The sequence below is a fragment of the Quercus lobata genome, chromosome 1, assembly GCF_001633185.2.
Source record: "Quercus lobata isolate SW786 chromosome 1, ValleyOak3.0 Primary Assembly, whole genome shotgun sequence".
Classification (NCBI taxonomy): Eukaryota; Viridiplantae; Streptophyta; class Magnoliopsida; order Fagales; family Fagaceae; genus Quercus; species Quercus lobata.
In genome coordinates this window covers 29,733,991-29,751,490 of record NC_044904.1, presented here as the reverse complement: position 1 = coordinate 29,751,490, position 17,500 = coordinate 29,733,991, and the positions used below count along the sequence as shown (strand labels likewise).

Genomic DNA, 17,500 nt, shown 5'->3' with positions numbered 1-17,500 from the left:
TTTATTAGTTCTTATCAATGATTGAAGAAATGAAAAGGGATTCCAATTCCAAGTCTTAAATGAAATGAGTGGACTGGATGGAATCAGCGGTATATAGATCCAATACAATAGATAGTAAGAAAGAACTAGATGCACCTTTCTACCACACTATCTATTATATGTAGATCTATATGTAAATAGCACTCCGATTTTCTTTCTTCGCTACACCCATTCGTCTCTCTTCCAATCAATCAAAAGTAGATTTTTTAAGTGTTTAAACTCAATGAAATTTGCCACTCCGAGCTAAAAATGAGTGGCTTGTAGTAGTTTTTCAATAGGGAAAGTCGTTTCTCTCTGAACCTAGAACTAGATGATGAATCAAAGTTCTTGCTTTTTTGAGTAAAAATCATCTTTTTAGATGTTGGAATTTCTTTAGGAAAATGCCTTTCATGATCAGGGAGTATTTCAAGTAAGCCAATTTGGATCGAATTAGGACCCCCTGGGGGCGGAGTTCCGTCTTCCAGAAATAGCGCTGTTAGTTACAGCGGATCGGGTCTAAGGCTCTGTGACTAACAGCGTCTTTGACTATTTGAATTATCATTGGTAAACATTGGATTAAAAAAAAAAAAAGACACACAAAAAAATGGGATGGATGGATAATGAATAAGAAGAAAGTGTTAGGCAGGCCCATCTCTAAGACTTGCGAATCCAAATCAGGCTTTTCTAAAAAAGGGGTTGACAGGAGGGGTCCGGTGCTCGATTAGTGGCAAGAGGTTCATGGGCAGGATTCTTATGAGGAGACGTTCCGCCCTGTTGCTAAGATTACCACGGTTCGTCTCCTTGTTGCCATTGCTGCAGCAAGGCCCTATGCCTTGGTATAGTACAGGTGAGAGCACGCCGTAAGCGCTGTTGCACAAGTACTGTATCACGAGCGCACTACTAAGTCCCACGAGTACACTAACAAGAGAGGAACTACGAGCAGAAATCAGTAGTCACTCTGCTACTAAAAGATATTGCGTATAAATAAATAGAGAGATAGTCAGTCTCTTGAGCAGCCGAGAATCTTATGTCAAAAGGACCAACGACGATGAAGGAGAAGAAGGAGTAGGAGTAGGAGCTAATTCGGACGGAATCGAATGATTACGAAATAGACAATGAGACAAAGCCAAGAGGGGAGAGCACTTAGACAATTCACTTTGAGTACAGGGAAGTCTGCTGGTAGGAATTCCTCAGGGCGTATTACGGTTTTTCACCGGGGGGGTGGATCGAAGCGATTGCAGCGAAGAATTGATCTGAAACGAAGCACTTCGTCTATGGGCATTGTAGAAAGGATAGAATATGATCCTAATCGTTCTTCTCGGATCGCTCTAGTACGATGGATCGAGAGGTTGCAGCTACGCCGGCAGAGGAAATGCAACACGATAGAGGAGTTCGCTCCGCCGCGTAAGATCCTCGAATCTACCACGACCACCATCCGCGGCCTATTTTCGTTCTCTTCCCTGCCCGGGAAGGTGGATCAAAGAAAGGTAGCTTGCTTCTCTCCTGGACTGATGGCGGCTTATGTAGTGGTCGGCCTTCCTACCAGAATGCCTCCTTGGAAAAAGAGCCCCTTTACTAGTAAGGGCGCAGGAAGCAAAAAAACTTGCGCGAAGGATGTTTTCTTCTCTGCCTTCTCCTCAAAAAGGGCCAAGGGGGAGGCTGCATCCCTTTCTTTCGGTAGCTCTTTTGCTTTCCCAAGGATAGTGGTAGCTGGGGCAAAGCCCGCTTTCTTCGCGGAGCGAATGAGAGAGAAACTCAGAGGAAAAAACACGTTCTCTCTTTTCGAGGTCCGAAAGTGGAGAACGCATAGCATTCTCTGGGCACATAGGATCAAACGTAAAGCAGCGCTTTCTTGGCGGAGTTTTAGGCGGCAAGATACTTTAGGGCTTGTTGGAGCTGCTGAGCATAACGAATCAAAGCCAAAGACGGATCAAGGTAGCTTGCCTACCAAGCCGATAGGCGAAGGGCCGAAGGATGGAGCGTGCAAAGTCGATCGTGCACCTGTCGTGTGACCCGTTGGTCCTAAGCAATGTCTTGCGCGAAGCGACCCACCTAGAAACAGCCCTCCTTTATGTTAGGGGGGCACTCCAATGGAACTTCGATCGGATGCGGGTATTCAATCCCGCCGCTGAGATGTCCAGCGGATTCCTGGGCCTTGACGAAAGGCCGGCCACCTTTTACGTTAGAAGAGCAAAAGGCCCAGGGCATAGCAGGATGAACCAATGTGAATGAGTGTAAGCTTCGTTGCCCGAACACGATTGGTGCTGACCACACTAGGTGCTACCATGGTAGCAAGAGAGGCCAGGCGGTGACAATTGAGAGGTTGTCACTGGGCATTCCTAGTCACACGGGAAGAGAGGTCAGTCAAATGGCAAGGCAAGGCCATACGCCCGTTTGGCTCCTCGCGGAGTATAGCTCACATCCAAACATCTGATTGGGGAACGGGGCAACGCCCATGAAGCTCCGGCGGAAAGGGAAGGCCTGCCGGGCCGTATGCCCATGGGTGCAGGATTCTTCGAAAAGGCGCGGTCTGACTCGGAGACCTGGGACCTTGGCTTAGCAACGAATGAAGGGGAGCTCTTCGAGCTTTCTCCGCCAGCGGCTTATGTAGTGGTCGGCCTTATAAAGCTCGCTAAGCTTCCCTCCCCCTTCCCTTATTAAATGAAGTGGAAAGTCTTCACTTAGTAGTCGGCATTCTATAAGCGACTTGTCGAGTCTACGAAGCTTTGCTTTTTGTAGTCGGCCCGTAATGCCTCCCTTCATTTGCTTGCCCCCTTCCAGCTCAGAATGCCGAATGCCTATTAAATTATCTAGTTCTAAAAGCGAATCGCCAGAAGCTCACCCTTCGGGTGTCGCTTCCCGCGCAGGAGGCCAAGCATTCTGCCAGACGTCCCGGCCTGGGAGCCCCGTTCGCCTTGTTAGTATTGAGTAGTACTTAAGTAGCTAAGTTTCCAAAGGTGAACAGCCCCCTGTCCTTTATATTATAGTCGTAAAGGGCTTCTCAGAAAAGTAAGGAAGGAGGCATTCGAAAGGCCGACCACTCATAGGCCTTTTCCTCTGGTGGGAAGGCCGACGACTACACGGACTCTATACCAAGTCATGAGCGATAGCGAAGCCAAGATGCCGCCGCCTATAGGCGAAGGGGCGAAAGCCCGACGAAGGCCTATGCTAAAGTAAGAAAGAAAGTACGTTAAGGTTACGAAGTAAGGTCAGCTGGTTAAGGAAAGCTCAGGTTATAAAATCGCTTAGCCGTTAATGAATTAATTAAGTAGTAGTAAGGCGTCGGTACGGAGTTGCGTCAGCTGTAGATATAGACTAGGCTATAAGGAACGGAGTCTTAAACTATGGACCGAGACTGCACTAAGGAACAAGGAAGTTTGACTGAGCAAAGAAGTCAAGGAAGGAAGCTGCTTCTCTAAAAGCCCCGTTGAATAGGAGAGGAGGGCGGAGGCTTTTTGAAAAAGTCTTTTTTTTGTCTTGTAAATGCATTTTTTTTTATTTCTATTTAGAGAGAGGGGGCTTCAAGTTCTTAGGAAGAGCCGTACGAGGCAGCTCACGTACGGTTCGGGAGCCGAGCCCCAGCACAGGGGCTTAGGTCAACACTTATATAATAGCCAGTCATCAATTGGAAGCGGGCAAGATGGTGATGAATTGCGATTGGTCTAAACCTTCGACCAGCGACTTATTGCGACCCGCCCAGAATGCCCATACAGACTAAGACCTTATTCATACAGCGAAGAAAGGCCGAGCGGAAGGGGGCAGTTAGCTGGCTGCTTCTTGGCCACGTCCCCCTGCTTATATATACGAGATACTTGATCTAAATTATCAAATAGGAAATTGCATACCATTAACCGATATACGTATAGGAACATGGGTACATGATATTGAATGTCATCCGGGTCAAGGCGCAAAGCCGGCTCGAGCCGCAGGAACTTTTGCTAAAATAATGAAGGAACCAGCACCCCCTGCGCTCTCTCTTAGGCTTGTGCGGCCACCTTCGGGTGTTGAAAAACTCATGGATTCCCGATGCCGAGCTACTATTGGTAGAGTTTCCAATCCTAACCATGGTGCACGTAAGCTTAGAAAAGCTGTACAAAGCCGGTGGTTAGGCAGACGCCCCTTTGTTCGTGGTGTTGCAATGAATCCAGTGGATCATCCTCATGGAGGAGGTGAGGGGCGCACGAAAGGAGGTAGACCTTCGGTTTCACCTTGAGGGAAGCCCACCAAAGCTGGATTTCGGGCAGGGGCGGAATCGAAGCGAAGAAATTCTGAGTTCATGCCACGACGATCTATATGGAAGGGCAGTTTTGTTGATGCATTCCTGTTGAGAATGAAGAAGAAGCTTCTATCAATATTGTGTCGCCCCAGGGAACCCCCTCTTTCTAGTTAAGAAGGTTGCGGAATGGGCTTTTTCTTCTTGATTTTTTTTCCGGTATGCCGCTCCGTGAGCAAGGAGTGCCACGCACGAGCGGAGCGAAAACAAAGCCAGGGGGAATTCTTCGTTGGGGGAAATCCTTTTATTGCGTATTGAATATAGATCCATGTCTTTCTTGTTCCACTAGCTAGGACCAAATTCTCACATGTCCATTTCGTTATTACAACCGTATTTTTTGATGTCAAAGACCAGAAGCTACGCGCAAATTCTTATTGGATCTCGGTTGTTCTTAACAGCGATGGCTATTCATTTAAGTCTTCGGGTAGCACCACTAGATCTTCAACAAGGTGGAAATTCTCGTATTCTGTATGTACATGTTCCTGCGGCTCGGATGAGTATTCTTGTTTATATCGCTACGGCTATAAACACTTTCTTCTTCCTATTAACAAAACACCCCCTTTTTCTTCGCTCTTCCGGAACCGGTACAGAAATGGGTGCTTTTTTTACGTTGTTTACCTTAGTTACTGGGGGGTTTCGGGGAAGACCTATGTGGGGCACCTTTTGGGTGTGGGATGCTCGTTTAACCTCCGTATTCATCTCGTTTCTTATTTACCTGGGTGCACTGCGTTTTCAAAAGCTTCCTGTCGAACCGGCTTCTATTTCAATCCGTGCTGGACCGATCGATATACCAATAATAAAGTCTTCAGTCAACTGGTGGAATACATCGCATCAACCTGGGAGCATTAGCCGATCTGGTACATCAATACATGTTCCTATGCTCATTCCAATCTTGTCTAACTTTGCTAACTTCCCCTTCTCAACCCGTATCTTCTTTGTTCTGGAAACACGTCTTCTTATTCCATCTTTTCTCGAATCCCCCTTAACGGAAGAAATAGAAGCTCGAGAAGGAATACCAAAACCTAGTTCACTCGCTGAGTCTTTTTGCATCCATGGCTGAATGGTTAAAGCGCCCAACCTAATAAAGAGGCAAATTCGTAGGTTCGATTCCTGCTGGATGCACTTGGAACGCTCAGTTCAATTGCTGCTCACGGAATTTATACATATAGCTCGCCCTGATATCATGTATGCAGTGCAACAAGTTTGTCAGTTCATGCACTCACCTCGTGATACTCATCTTCAAGCTGTTAAACGTATTTTGCGCTATCTTAAGGGTACGATCAACTTTGGCATCTCCTTTATTTCGACATCATCCTCTACTTTAACAGGTTATGTTGATTCCGACTGGGCTGGGTGTCCTGATACAAGACGCTCCACTATGGGCCATTGCATATTCCTTGGAGCTAATCCTATTTCGTGGTCAACGAAAAAGCAAGTTACTGTTTCTTAGTCTAGTACCGAGGCAGAATATAAGGCTCTTTCTTCTGCTACCTCTCAGCTTCTATGGATATCATATCTTCTTCATGATCTTGGCATAGCTCCTTCTTCTCCTATTACCCTTTCTTCTGATAATATGGGTGCTACTAAACTTGCAGCCAATCCTGTTTTTCATGCTAGAACAAAGCACATTTAAGTTTCATATCATTTTCTTCGAGAATTGGTGTGTCGTGGAATCTTACGCCTTTCCTTCATTCGTTCATCATCTCAAATTGCAGATGTTTTTACTAAAGGGCTTTCAAACCCTTTATTCTCTCAGTTTCGATCCAAGCTGTTGTGGATGTCTCCCACATCAGCTTGAGGGGGCATATTAAGGATAATGTTGTAATATTGTATATATGGCACTCTTGTAATTATTTGGTTTTATATTAATATATATATTTGGCCGGACCCTAGTTAGGGTTTGCTTTTTGGCCTTTTCTCACACGCCTCTCTACTCGTTCAGATAGAGATGCTGCTCATTGACCAGCCTTTGATCCTAGAAAGCCCGAGCAGAAGGTGTTTGCAGAAATGATTTACTGAAGAAAACTGATGAAAACAAGCCCAAGGGGAACACCAAACTCTGTACTGATGTTAGGGGTGAAGAAAGTCAAACATTAGAAGAGCCCAGTCGTTCTAGGAGCGGCAAGAGATCAATAAAAACCACTGACAGGAATGACCCAGATCAAGATACAGCAGTCCAGTGTTCGTTGGAGACGATAGGCTGTCCTTCAGCTTCTAATCGATTTGCTTCTCTACAGACAGAGGAAGACACTCATGAAGTGGACGAACTGGGTGAAGAATTACTGGAAGGAGCTGAGGGAACCTAGCCCATGAACCAGATTGGAAAGGAAACACCTTATGGTACATTGACTAAGGCTTCTTCCAGGGTAGTTGATGCATAGGAAAATTTGCATGATAAGTCAAGAGATATTTCATAGAAAGTTCATTCAATAAGTGTGAGGAGGGCAGTTTTGGTGAAAGAAAATGAGGAGTGGAAAGATAAAATGGTTGCTCTATCCATGAATCAAGGGGGAGGACAGAAGGGCAAAGGAAAAGGCAAATCAAAACCTGCGGAAGGTGGTCCGGCCAAAGCTACTAGGGGGAATGCCCAAAGGCCGAGTAAAGATTCCATCACTAAGACTGTCTCATGAAGACAAGTCCCATTAATTGATCATAACGATATCGTGGAAACCAGATCGAGCCCGGGATCTTCTTGAAAATGGGAAAGCAAGAAACACTTAACGATAATTGATTTGGGTTTTGCTCACTATCACTAGATGAGGTGGGCCCCTCCACATTAGTACTCAATGCAAGACTTCGATTGCGGTAGAATAGAAAGGGTCCATGAAAAGTCCGTCGAACCCCCATCCCGAAAAAAGAATGCAATGACCCCTTAAGATCGAAAATGAATCTTATAATTGCAGTTGCATTATGCCAGTGACCAAGATATCAACCACATAAATGGGTAGGAGAATGGTTATGGACCCGTCATGACGAGTAGTCAGTGATGGGTCGGACTTAGATAATCTTAGGCCAAACTAAATGCTGATCAGTGAAGACAAGAAAGCTTTTAAGTGTAGACGACTACTTGAAATTCCATTCCTTTATCGGGTGGGAGGGTTTAGAGCCAGTTAAGCCAATAGCATATCTAGCAGCAGCTTCAGTAGCACTAGCTACATCAGTAGATCATTGATTAGCATACCTCCTCTGAATAGTCTACGTGGCCCCCTACTTTCTACTACTATTAATTCTAGTTAATCCAGTAATGCAGACAGCCCTTACTCTCTTAAAGAGCAGGAGGTTTAGCGTCAACTCATTCAATGAATCTTCTTTCATTCACCACGCGGCTGAATCCTAATCTGGTATTTTCCAGCAGTGGAATGGGACAGTCATTTGTCTAAAGAGAAATGGCCGTATAGCGGCTCTCTCTCATAACAGAAGGAAAGCAAGCAAGAACGAAATGATTTTAGCGTTCTGGGTAGATCGAATGTTAACTAAGGACGTATTAGTTTACCAGTCAGCGTTCAGAACCAGCCGAGAAGACAAAAACGAAAATAAAGACAGGATAAAAGGTTGCTGTTGCCAAGGCCTACTCCTCGACCATTTTAGATCGGAAATCACCTATTCAATCAGTTGGGAGTCCCGCCATGCAACCTCCATACCCCATGGAAGAATCGAATCAATACCGAAAGAGGGACGCTGTCATTGAATCCATTACATCGCACTATTCTTGAATTCACTATATAGAAGGAAGGAAATAAAGATAAAAATCCGTTCCATTAAGTATATTCTTACTGATTTCTCCGCTGATGAAACCGAGTGCCAGTTGTTCTATTCACATTTATTTTGGTTGTAACTTTTTCTTGTCTTATTTCTGGCGTTCCAGAGGTTCATTTGCTATTCAAAAGGGTGCTTTTCCGATCTTCAAGCTTTCCCGTGGCTCAATTGACTATTGTTCTTACAAAGACATCGGAAGATTTGATGCTTCTAGGAAGAAGGAGATCAGTCCTCCGTCGCGGGTTTTGGTATACACCCCTCAACCCCTTATTAACTATATTACTATTGTAAGGTAAGGAAATCATCTCAGTTAACAGCGCATATGCGACAGCGCATCATAGACATCATTTCTTATACCAAAATTGCTTATAGTAAGCAAAGCAAGGAATCTGAATTCTATCTGACTAGTGTCTCTCATTAAGCTATATAGGTTTTGAAAAGCCAGCGCCCAAAGGTGCTTGATTTAAGCCGGTCAACGTCTGGTAGAGTAGAAAGCTATAGCCTTACTGAAAAAAGGCCCAGTTTGCTCAGAAAGTTTTCAGTCTTGCTTTTGCGCTTCTTCATTGGATTGAGTGTGTGGTAGCCGCTTCTGACCGAACCGCTCTTTTTCTTTCTGGCATGAACTTTTGTTTGTCCTTTTTCAAGGAAGCGCAATTGTGTTAGTGTTCCGGGTCCAAACAAAAGAAGAATTGGATCCTGGCTGGCGTCGAGAGAGATTTGAGATTCCGTAAGTAACCTAGTGCATGTGCCTTTTTGGAAAATGAAATAAAATAGGAACAATCCCAAGAAAACAAGCATGCCCCGGTATTTTCTACGCTTTCTTTCTTTCTTTGCATCAATTTGTGGCGTACGTTTTCTAGGATCAGAAGGAACCGCTATAATCACCAGCGGTCAAAATCTAGTGCTTTTTGCAATACTGATTTTATGCAGCAGCTTTCTCTTTGGTCGTTATGCTGTACTTTTGAAAAAGAAGTACGGCTTTCGCCTTGTCTTTGTTATGTATCTATCCTTGCTATTTGCCATCTCTTTCTTTTGCTATTTTATCCGAATCTATTTGAATTCTCATGTAGGTGAGCTTTTGCCCTATTTCTTCCCTCTCATCTTTACTGTAGGGGGAGGGCAAGCGCTTCCGGGGCCTTCTAATGCTGGTCCGTCTAATGTGGGTCAGCCTGACTCGCTGTACGGATCCTTTCCGTCCGTACCTAGGGATTTATCCCCCATTCCTAGTGATGCGTCGGTCCCCTCTATCCCTTCCATACCGTCGTATGATGGTAATGAGAGGGAACAGTCAGTTGAACAGCCGGCGCCGGAGGAAACCCTCGAAAGGACCCCGGAATACAAAGCCGCGGAACGCAAGTTGAATCAATTTGCGGAGAATAAGACGCGGCTAATTACCTATTCTGCCACTCTACTGACCGCGCGCAATGAGCCTCTCCCGGATGATCCGCACGATATCAATCGTGCGATTGACGTTATGCTCGCGGAGGCCGAATTTTTAGGGATAGATGAGACTAATCAGAAGCTCGCTTCCCTTCGGAGGTCCTTCCAAAACCCCCACAGCGAAGATTGGGGGGAGTTTCTCCAGGAGCTAGATAGAATTCAAGGTAAAGACAGAGGGCGCGGATAAGATGAAAAATAGAATTATATATTTTATTAGGGGCCCTCCTTTTCTATTACTCCTTTGACTTTCATCTCGTTCCTTATTTACTTTGGTGCACTGCATTTTTCAAAAGCTTCCTGCCGAACCGGCCCCGGATGTAGCCCTTTCGTGGTGAACCGAGTAAACAAAAGTCACGTTTGAATAAAAGGGAGTTCGCGGGTGTTCTTTTGAAGACCTGAAGTGTGGGTTCAAATCCCGCTCGTGACGCTACGGAGAGTAGCAATCTCTTTTTCTTAAAGCAAACTAGCTGACTAGGCCTTCAGTCAATATAGCAAGTTAAGTGGCTCAGGCCCGTAAAGCGCATTTCGATGATGCAGGGTAGGATTCCGTCTGAGCCCAAGACTTGATGAGACGAATCGAATAGTCTGCTAGCGAGCTCTTCACATTCTTTCGTCGAGATTAGGTTAATGTTAAGTGCAATAAAGCATTTTCTTTATTGCCGTAGATACGAGAATTGCCAGCTCACCAAATTGGCAGGGCGCGATCCTTCCGCCCCCCCTTATCGAAGTTACCTTCTTTTCTTTTTCTTTATCTCTCCTCTATGGAAAGAGGGGATGATACGTGGCGTGGTATACCTGATCGTTTGGTCAAGGAGACGTACGTAAGTCGACATAGCTTCATGTATATGTTCTTTGGAGCTAGAACCCATAAATAAGTAAAATAAAATGAAATAATGGTGAGCCTAGGGCGACGAACATGGCTCAAGGCTTTCTATACAAAGCCCTTCTCTTCTTCACTCAAAGAGGCAATGCACTCTTTGAATGGTACTTGATTTCTAAAGAATCAATCTTTTGGTTAGAAGTTCTACGGACTTTATAAAAGGAAATGCCACGCTCCGCCTGTTACGAGATATGGGGCGTTTTAATCGAAGGGTCATACTTCTCGGCCCTATTACGGTAAGAGGCCAATGCACCAGCCAGCCGGTGTGGTGGCGAACACGCTGTGCTGTAAGCTAAGCTGTTCACCTTGTAGACGGAGGAGATATAGAAAGTGTGCCGTGCGTAATTCATAAAATTCTACAGTAGCACCAGTATATTATTCTATTTCACTTAGCCCGCCTCTCCCATGACTTTCCGGACCAACCAACCCGGATCTGCCCTCGAAAGTCTCTCTGCATTTTGGGAGCAGAGCATGCAAAATCGAGCAATGGATCTTAGAAAAATGAAATTTGGAACGGCACGACTCTTTCTATTTTTGCGCTGGCATTTGAGTTGTCTCCCCTCCTCTTTCAATCGACACACTCGACGCAGATAGGCTTCGGTGGCCTCGGCTTCCGCTTCTCTCAGGCGGCGACAGCCCCCACCTCCACAGCCACAGCATGGAAGAGCAGCTTCCTTAATCCGCACTACAACCAATCTACATTTTCTCCAGATTGATATATGATGCTAAACCGAGACCGAGATAGAGAGAGCGGGCTGCCCCTTTGTTGGCTCTTCGAGACAAAAGCACTCATAGGAATGGTGCTCATTCCCATGTTCCTTCTAGTCTCGTTTGGTTTCGAGAGCCTCCCCCTCCCCCGTCCTTTACTCGTCTTTTGAAAGCCGTCATCCTGGATTTTTTTCCGTATGCCGGGAAAAGTGCCTCACCTTTCTACAAAAATGATTCTCAAAATTTCCTCTCGGGGGTTTCTATAAACTATAAAGAGAATGAAAAGTCCGGGTAGAAGCACAAACAAAAGGAGAGAGGAAAAGTAGAAAGGGGGGGAAGAAGTCTAGTGCTAGTTCTTACTGAAACTTCTTTATCTAACTTTCATTTTTTTAGTGGTTTCCCTGTTCTCTTATTTGGATTGAAAGAAAGACAAAAAAAACAAAACTTCCCTTTCTTTTTTATCCCTTCGACGAATTGCGTTTTGCCAGAGATATTTTTTTAGAAAGATTCTCCATTGGATAAAAAATGAAAAAATAGAAAGAATCTAAATAAAGGCGCATACGCGGGAAGGGGGCCCCACTACTTCTTCATTCAGGGGAGGGACTCGCCTCATTACTTCCCACTGGGCGAGAGGTGCACCTAACCCACCTACCCACTCATCAATCACGGTGTTCAGCTGACTTGCACTGATGGATCCCTATTGTATTGGAATTAGGCGCCCACCTTTTTCATGTTGTCAACTAATCTTTTCAATGTTCGATTCTACTCTATGTTAGAACATTTCTGTGAATGCTATTCTGATTTAAGTGGTCTTATTCTGTGTCCTGTGCTAGGAAGCATTACTCCTCTTTTCATTCCAAATTCAAGAATACGACCGATACGATTGATTGGTCTGTGTGCCTCTCTTATTACTTTTTTGTATCCCCCTGTTCCTCGGATACAATTTGATCCTTCTACGGCCAAATCTCAATTTGTGGAAAGCCTTCGATGGCTTCCTTATGAAAACATCCATTTTTATTTGGGTATAGACGGTATCTCTTTATTCTTCGTGATATTGACCACATTTCTGATCCCTATTTGCATTTTAGTGGGTTGGTCTGGTATGAGAAGTTATGGGAAAGAGTATATTACAGCATCTCTAATTCGTGAATTTCTAATGATCGCCGTGTTCTGCATGCTGGATCCTCTACTATTCTATGTTCTTCCCGAAAGCGTGCTAATCCCTATGTTGTGCGGAGCTGAGCATCTTCTATTCGCTGGGATAACGCTTTTCCTCTGCAGGGGCCTTGTGCAGTAAACCCCCTACGGGCGGTCGTCCGCCGTCGTAAAGTAGTCCCCGCGAAGCTTTCGGGAAGAGGGGTAGTCTTGTGTGTAAGCATAGCATTTCTGGTCGAACCCGCCCAACCCAACTAAGAAGAACCGAACCTGACAGACACATCTTTTTCCTTTTGGGAGGGTACTCCGAGTAGTGGGTACCTCGTAGGACCTCGACCCGCCTACTCGGGTCTTGTATGGATATGCAGGAAGGGGTGCCCCTAGGTGTGTGTAGGGGTTGTGTTTGTTCGCGAGAATGGATTCCTCGTCAAGTCAGTTTGGGGGGTGTGGACACACTTGCGCGAATTCGGGTAACGGCTACAAGGGAGAAATCGAAAGGAAACTGTACCCGACCAGGGATGGACGTAAACTCGTAAGCTACCGAGGGTAGGGATAATCGTCCAGGTCTTATTGTGAAACAAAAAAGCCGCCCCGCCACAGCAGGCGGGTTGGTTTCTCTGTCGTCGCCGGGGAGCTCTTGGTGAGGAGACCTTAGGAGAAGTTGCTAAAACAAACGGGAGGGGAGGATCGACCCGTTCAGTATAATTTCGAAGAAAGACTGTTGGCAGCAGGTGGAGACATTTCTTTAGCCTCCTTCAAAAGGAAATGCGGGCAGGGTTAAGCTCGGCAGAGGGTTCGAGAATAGGGTAGGGTCCTGTCCTTAAGATTCAGATAAGAAAAGAGTTCCAAACCTTTATGCATGCACCTCCGTACAAGTGCTGCGTACAAGTTCCGGCCAGGAGAATTGGGAAAGATCAAACCAATTTGAACCGCTCACATCACAGTAGTAGTAGCGTAAAGGCCGTAAGTCGGGGGGGCGGCCATAACATAAGGCTATTACTTTCACATCTTTCTCTCTCTCTCTAGAGAAATCTAGAGAGAGAGAGAAAGATGCGTGAGCAACCCGACTGTGCGTTACATGTGCTCTACAGGTCGCACTCCATCTTTCTTCCCAACGAGCCCATTTCTCTTTTGATTTTGAAGACGGGCGTTGCGTTCGGTTCGAAAGGCATGGTTTTCAGTATGTCTCCAGAAGGGGCCCCCCACTAGTCCGGCTAGCTAGTGAGCGGTTCTTTCGGTCGAGAAGCGGGCCGGGCCCTACGGGCGGGCATCTCCCGCAACGCAAGCTGCATTCTTCGCCACCGCCCGAGAAGCAAAAGATTCGAGAGTCCAGGCTGAAAATACATGCATAGATAGAGAGTGGTCTAATGACAAAGGCCGACGACGGAAGCTCGGGACGGAGCCGTATGATGCGGAAGTCTCACGTACGGTTCCCTGAGAAGGGAGTGGCTACCTACTGGAGCTTCGACCAACCACCACTGGTCAATTCCGCTTTGGGGCCACCCCTTACTCTACCATTATTATAGGGGTATGGGGTTCGAGACAAAGAAAGATCAAGGCAGCATATCAGTTTTTCCTTTATACTTTACTTGGATCTGTTTTTATGCTATTAGCTATTCTGTTGATTCTTCTCCAAACAGGAACCACCGATTTACAAATTTTATTAACCACAGAATTTAGTGAGCGGCGCCAAATCTTTCTATGGATTGCTTCTTTCGCCTCTTTCGCCGTCAAAGTGCCTATGGTACCAGTTCATATTTGGTTACCCGAAGCTCATGTAGAGGCACCTACGGCAGGATCCGTCATCTTGGCAGGAATTCCTTTAAAATTGGGAACCTACGGGTTTTTAAGATTTTCAATACCCATGTTTCCCGAAGCGACACTTTGTTCCACTCCTTTCATTTATACTCTAAGCGCGATTGCTATAATATATACTTCCTTGACCACTTCAAGACAGATCGATCTTAAGAAGATCATTGCTTACTCCTCAGTAGCCCATATGAATCTGGTGACTATTGGTATGTTTAGTCGGGCGGCGGCCGTTAGGTCACCTATTTTGAGTTATGGACACACAAGGCCAAAACATGTGTGCCGGGCGTGCGACCCATCAACCTACTAGCAATGGGGGAGAAAACATAGCATGTCGCAACAAAAGCTTGATTCGAGGCGTCAGCAAAACACTGCCGTCTGTTCCAAAAACAAAAGCCCCTTAGCGCCCCGGGACGGGAGTGGGGGACGGCCCTACGCGCAGGCAACAGCAGCACCGGCTCTACGAAGTCAGAATCGAATCTTTCTGTTGGCTTTCCCAAAATAAAAATTCATTCGTGAATAAGAATTCATCAAGGGCTAAAAGCGAGCGCTTCTAGCTGCTTCGCCCGCTTTTCTTATTATGGCGGCTATGTTGGCGTGGCGGAAATGAACGAAAAGCAATATGAACGTGCTATTTTCAAATCGATTGTAAGGGGAAATCGGAGATTTCTATCTATTGATGAGACAACTATCTATTCTTGATCCATCAGAAAGAAATCGATATGTATCTGATGGAGTCTACATCGTACGTAGAGCGCCCAAACGCTTTTTAGGCCAGCTCAGTTCTCTTATCCATCGGTCCAATGCACTGAGCTCATCTCATGGAGAGAAAAGCCAAAATAATGTAGTTGTGTTGTTGTTGTTCGCCGCCTCGACGCATTCCCTTCTCTCCCCGGCATCGTCCCACACAGAAAGAAAGAGCGCAGAGCCCCGGCCCGACCTGTAGGTCCGCTAACGTAAAGCGAGGAGTTGAGCCTGAACTGGCGAACCGAAGTCACTTTCGGAACCATACTTCCTACAGCTAACACGTGCCCAGTCCAGCGGGAACGCGCAGCGCAAACGAACGTGAGCTGCTATACGGAATCCCCCGCTGGCCATCGGGGACCAAGTGGTAAGGCCATGATCTGCAGGGAACGGATCACTCATTCTTCCATTGGGGACAGGTGCACGAACGACAACTCCAAACGTCACACATCCGTCGCCTACCTACCGTTTAGGTGGCACCAGCGAGATCCAGCTAAGGTAAGGAACTTCGTGTCGCGGCTGCTCCACTCCGCCGCGGTCTCATGAACTGAACTTCGTTGCCTTCCCGCGCGCGAAGCGAATGGGCGCTGTGCTGTGGGTCAGTTTCAGGGCGGGGGGCGAAGAGAGACCAGAAGAATGATTCATTTGGATCGACGAGCTTTTTCAGTCCCAAAACTAAGAATCAATGGAATGTCTGTCTATCCATGAACATCTATTCTATCTGTATATCTAGGGGATCTCTCTATACATATAAAAAGGTTTTATGGCATGATATGATCGCCTAGCCGTAGCCGCATATCAGCTGCGCTCAATATGCGGGAGATTTCTGTTGGATTAGATCTTTCGCTTTGACGGAAGCTTTTGGACTTAGCGAAAAGGACTTTAAGCCTTCGCGCAAGCAAGCGCGAGAGAAGCAAGCAAAGTAGAAGCTTTGCCAGTAGCAAGACGAGGAAGCGGAGCTTTCGTATAAGCGGCAGCTTCCCCCGACCGACTAAAATACAACAGTTGCGACCTACTTTGATTCAAAAGAAAGGCGAAGGGTTTGGCAACAAGCAAACGGCTTTCTATCATAGTTGCAAGGGTTCCAAACCTTAACTACTTAAGTACCAAAGGCTGCTTTCGGTTGGTTTCATAAGGGGGCTGTTCACTACAAGCTATCAGCGCTGTCTTAGATTGAACACGGCAATAAGATAAGTCGACGTTCAATCTCTAAGGCGGGTTTCCGCTGAGAACGGAATAGTGTTCGTGTCCAAAGGTGAACAACGCCCTAGCTTCTAGAGTTCGCTGCTTTTCCCAGGCCGGAGAAGGGCTTATACTGCTCGCCTTTGTTTGATATGTTCATTCAGTACCAATACAAACTACAACTACACCAAAGTGGAAGGGCCACTATAGAAGCTAGAAGTAGCCTATAGTAGAGTAGTCGGTCTAACCAAAGCGTCACGACAACAGAAAATTCCCCTTATGAATGGAATCTTAAGTAGGGGGCTTAGCCCGCCCGCCTACCAATCAAAGAGGCTGAGAGTAAACGTAAGCTCACCCGTAAGCTCTTCGAGCTTTCTCCGCCAGCGAGAGTAGAGAAGGAGAGAAGCGACTCGTCGTAGAAGCTTCGCTTCCAGGACGAAGCCGAGCCTAAAAGACCGACTTGGCGCAGGAGGCCAAGCATTCTGAGCTGGAAGGAGGCAAGCAAATGAAGGGGGGCATTACGGGCCGACTACAAAAAGCAAAGCTTCGTAGACTCGACAAGTCGCTTATAGAATGCCGACTACTAAGTGAAGACTTTCCACTTCATTTAATAAGGGAAGGGGGAGGGAAGCTTAGCGAGCTTTATAAGGCCGACCACTACATAAGCCGCTGGCGGAGAAAGCTCGAGGAGCTTCCCTTCATTCGCTTCGCGGGAGCTGCACAGCGCATAGCTGGAAGTCAGAGGGCCCATACTACCTGCCTAACCCCTCGCTCCGAGGGACCGTAGATCGGAAAGCGCCTTCTAAACCACCCCATTCATCCAAAAGAGAAGGGAAGGGGCCTATGTATTTGCATGATCCCTGCGGATTTGACCCTATCTACACCCGGAGCCAATCCCCTTATCGGTCCTGCCACCACGCCGCAGAACGGGAGCTCGTGTGGAACCTTTTCTTTCTGGCGTAACGGCGGTGGAAGGTAACAAAATATTACGGTCGCGTAACATAAGGGCCGGAGGTACGGTAAACTCGGACTCGGATAGGATAGGATTGTGCGCGCCGGGCCCTTCGGGTGTCATATTTTGGCCGAGTTTACCCCTTCTTGCACTTCGGACAGCCGTCCGTAGCATCATAAGGAGGACCCCCCCTTTCGAGGTAAAAAAATGGTACGATACATAGGAGGCTGGTCTTTCTCAACGTGGTGTATAGCACGAAAAACCTTTCGATACAAGATAGGGCCGTTCACATGAAAGAAGAGAAGAAAGGATTGATTCTCTTCTTTCTCTTTCCCCCTCGAGAAAGAGAAAGAGGGTCTTATGGAGGGAGGGGGAAGGCTTGGGCCTACCCATCCCGATAGGACCTCATAAAGGAACGGGAGCTGTTGAGAGGTTCCATATTGCCGAGCCGAAGGGGGCAGCACTTCTGTAACGTGATCGTAGTATGTCACGTCGTCTCGCTCCCGCTGCATTGAAGAGTACCTATGCACTATTTCCGGTTCACCGATAAGGAAGATAGAGTTGGGGTGGGGGTCTACGATGT

General features: G+C 46.5%; 2 protein-coding genes and 2 pseudogenes across 3 annotated transcripts in view; all 4 read left to right on the top strand.

Annotated features, from left to right (window-relative positions):
- Nucleotides 1-2,767: 2,767 nt before the first annotated feature.
- Nucleotides 2,768-4,428, top strand: LOC115952269 (annotated as a pseudogene).
- Nucleotides 4,429-8,439: 4,011 nt separating this feature from the next.
- On the top strand, nt 8,440-9,674 carry LOC115952259. Its single transcript, XM_031069351.1, has one exon. The coding sequence runs from the start codon at nt 8,844-8,846 to the stop codon at nt 9,672-9,674; it is 831 nt and encodes a 276-aa protein (XP_030925211.1). The 5' UTR covers nt 8,440-8,843.
- Nucleotides 9,675-12,645: 2,971 nt separating this feature from the next.
- Nucleotides 12,646-17,213, top strand: LOC115952249 (annotated as a pseudogene). Its single transcript, XR_004083303.1, has 2 exons — nt 12,646-12,754; nt 13,673-17,213. The product of XR_004083303.1 is annotated as an NADH-ubiquinone oxidoreductase chain 4-like (transcript).
- Nucleotides 15,159-17,500, top strand: part of LOC115952239 (protein XAP5 CIRCADIAN TIMEKEEPER-like) — a 7,595-nt gene continuing 5,253 nt past the window's right edge. The window contains exon 1 of the mRNA XM_031069332.1: nt 15,159-15,281. Within this exon, the coding sequence (XP_030925192.1) occupies nt 15,159-15,281 (123 nt within the window). The remainder of the gene's footprint in view (nt 15,282-17,500) is intronic.

Excerpts from the sequence above, each read along its gene's own strand:
- LOC115952259 (XM_031069351.1), top strand. The coding sequence starts at position 8,844 with ATGCCCCGGTATTTTCTACGCTTTCTTTCTTTCTTTGCATCAATTTGT.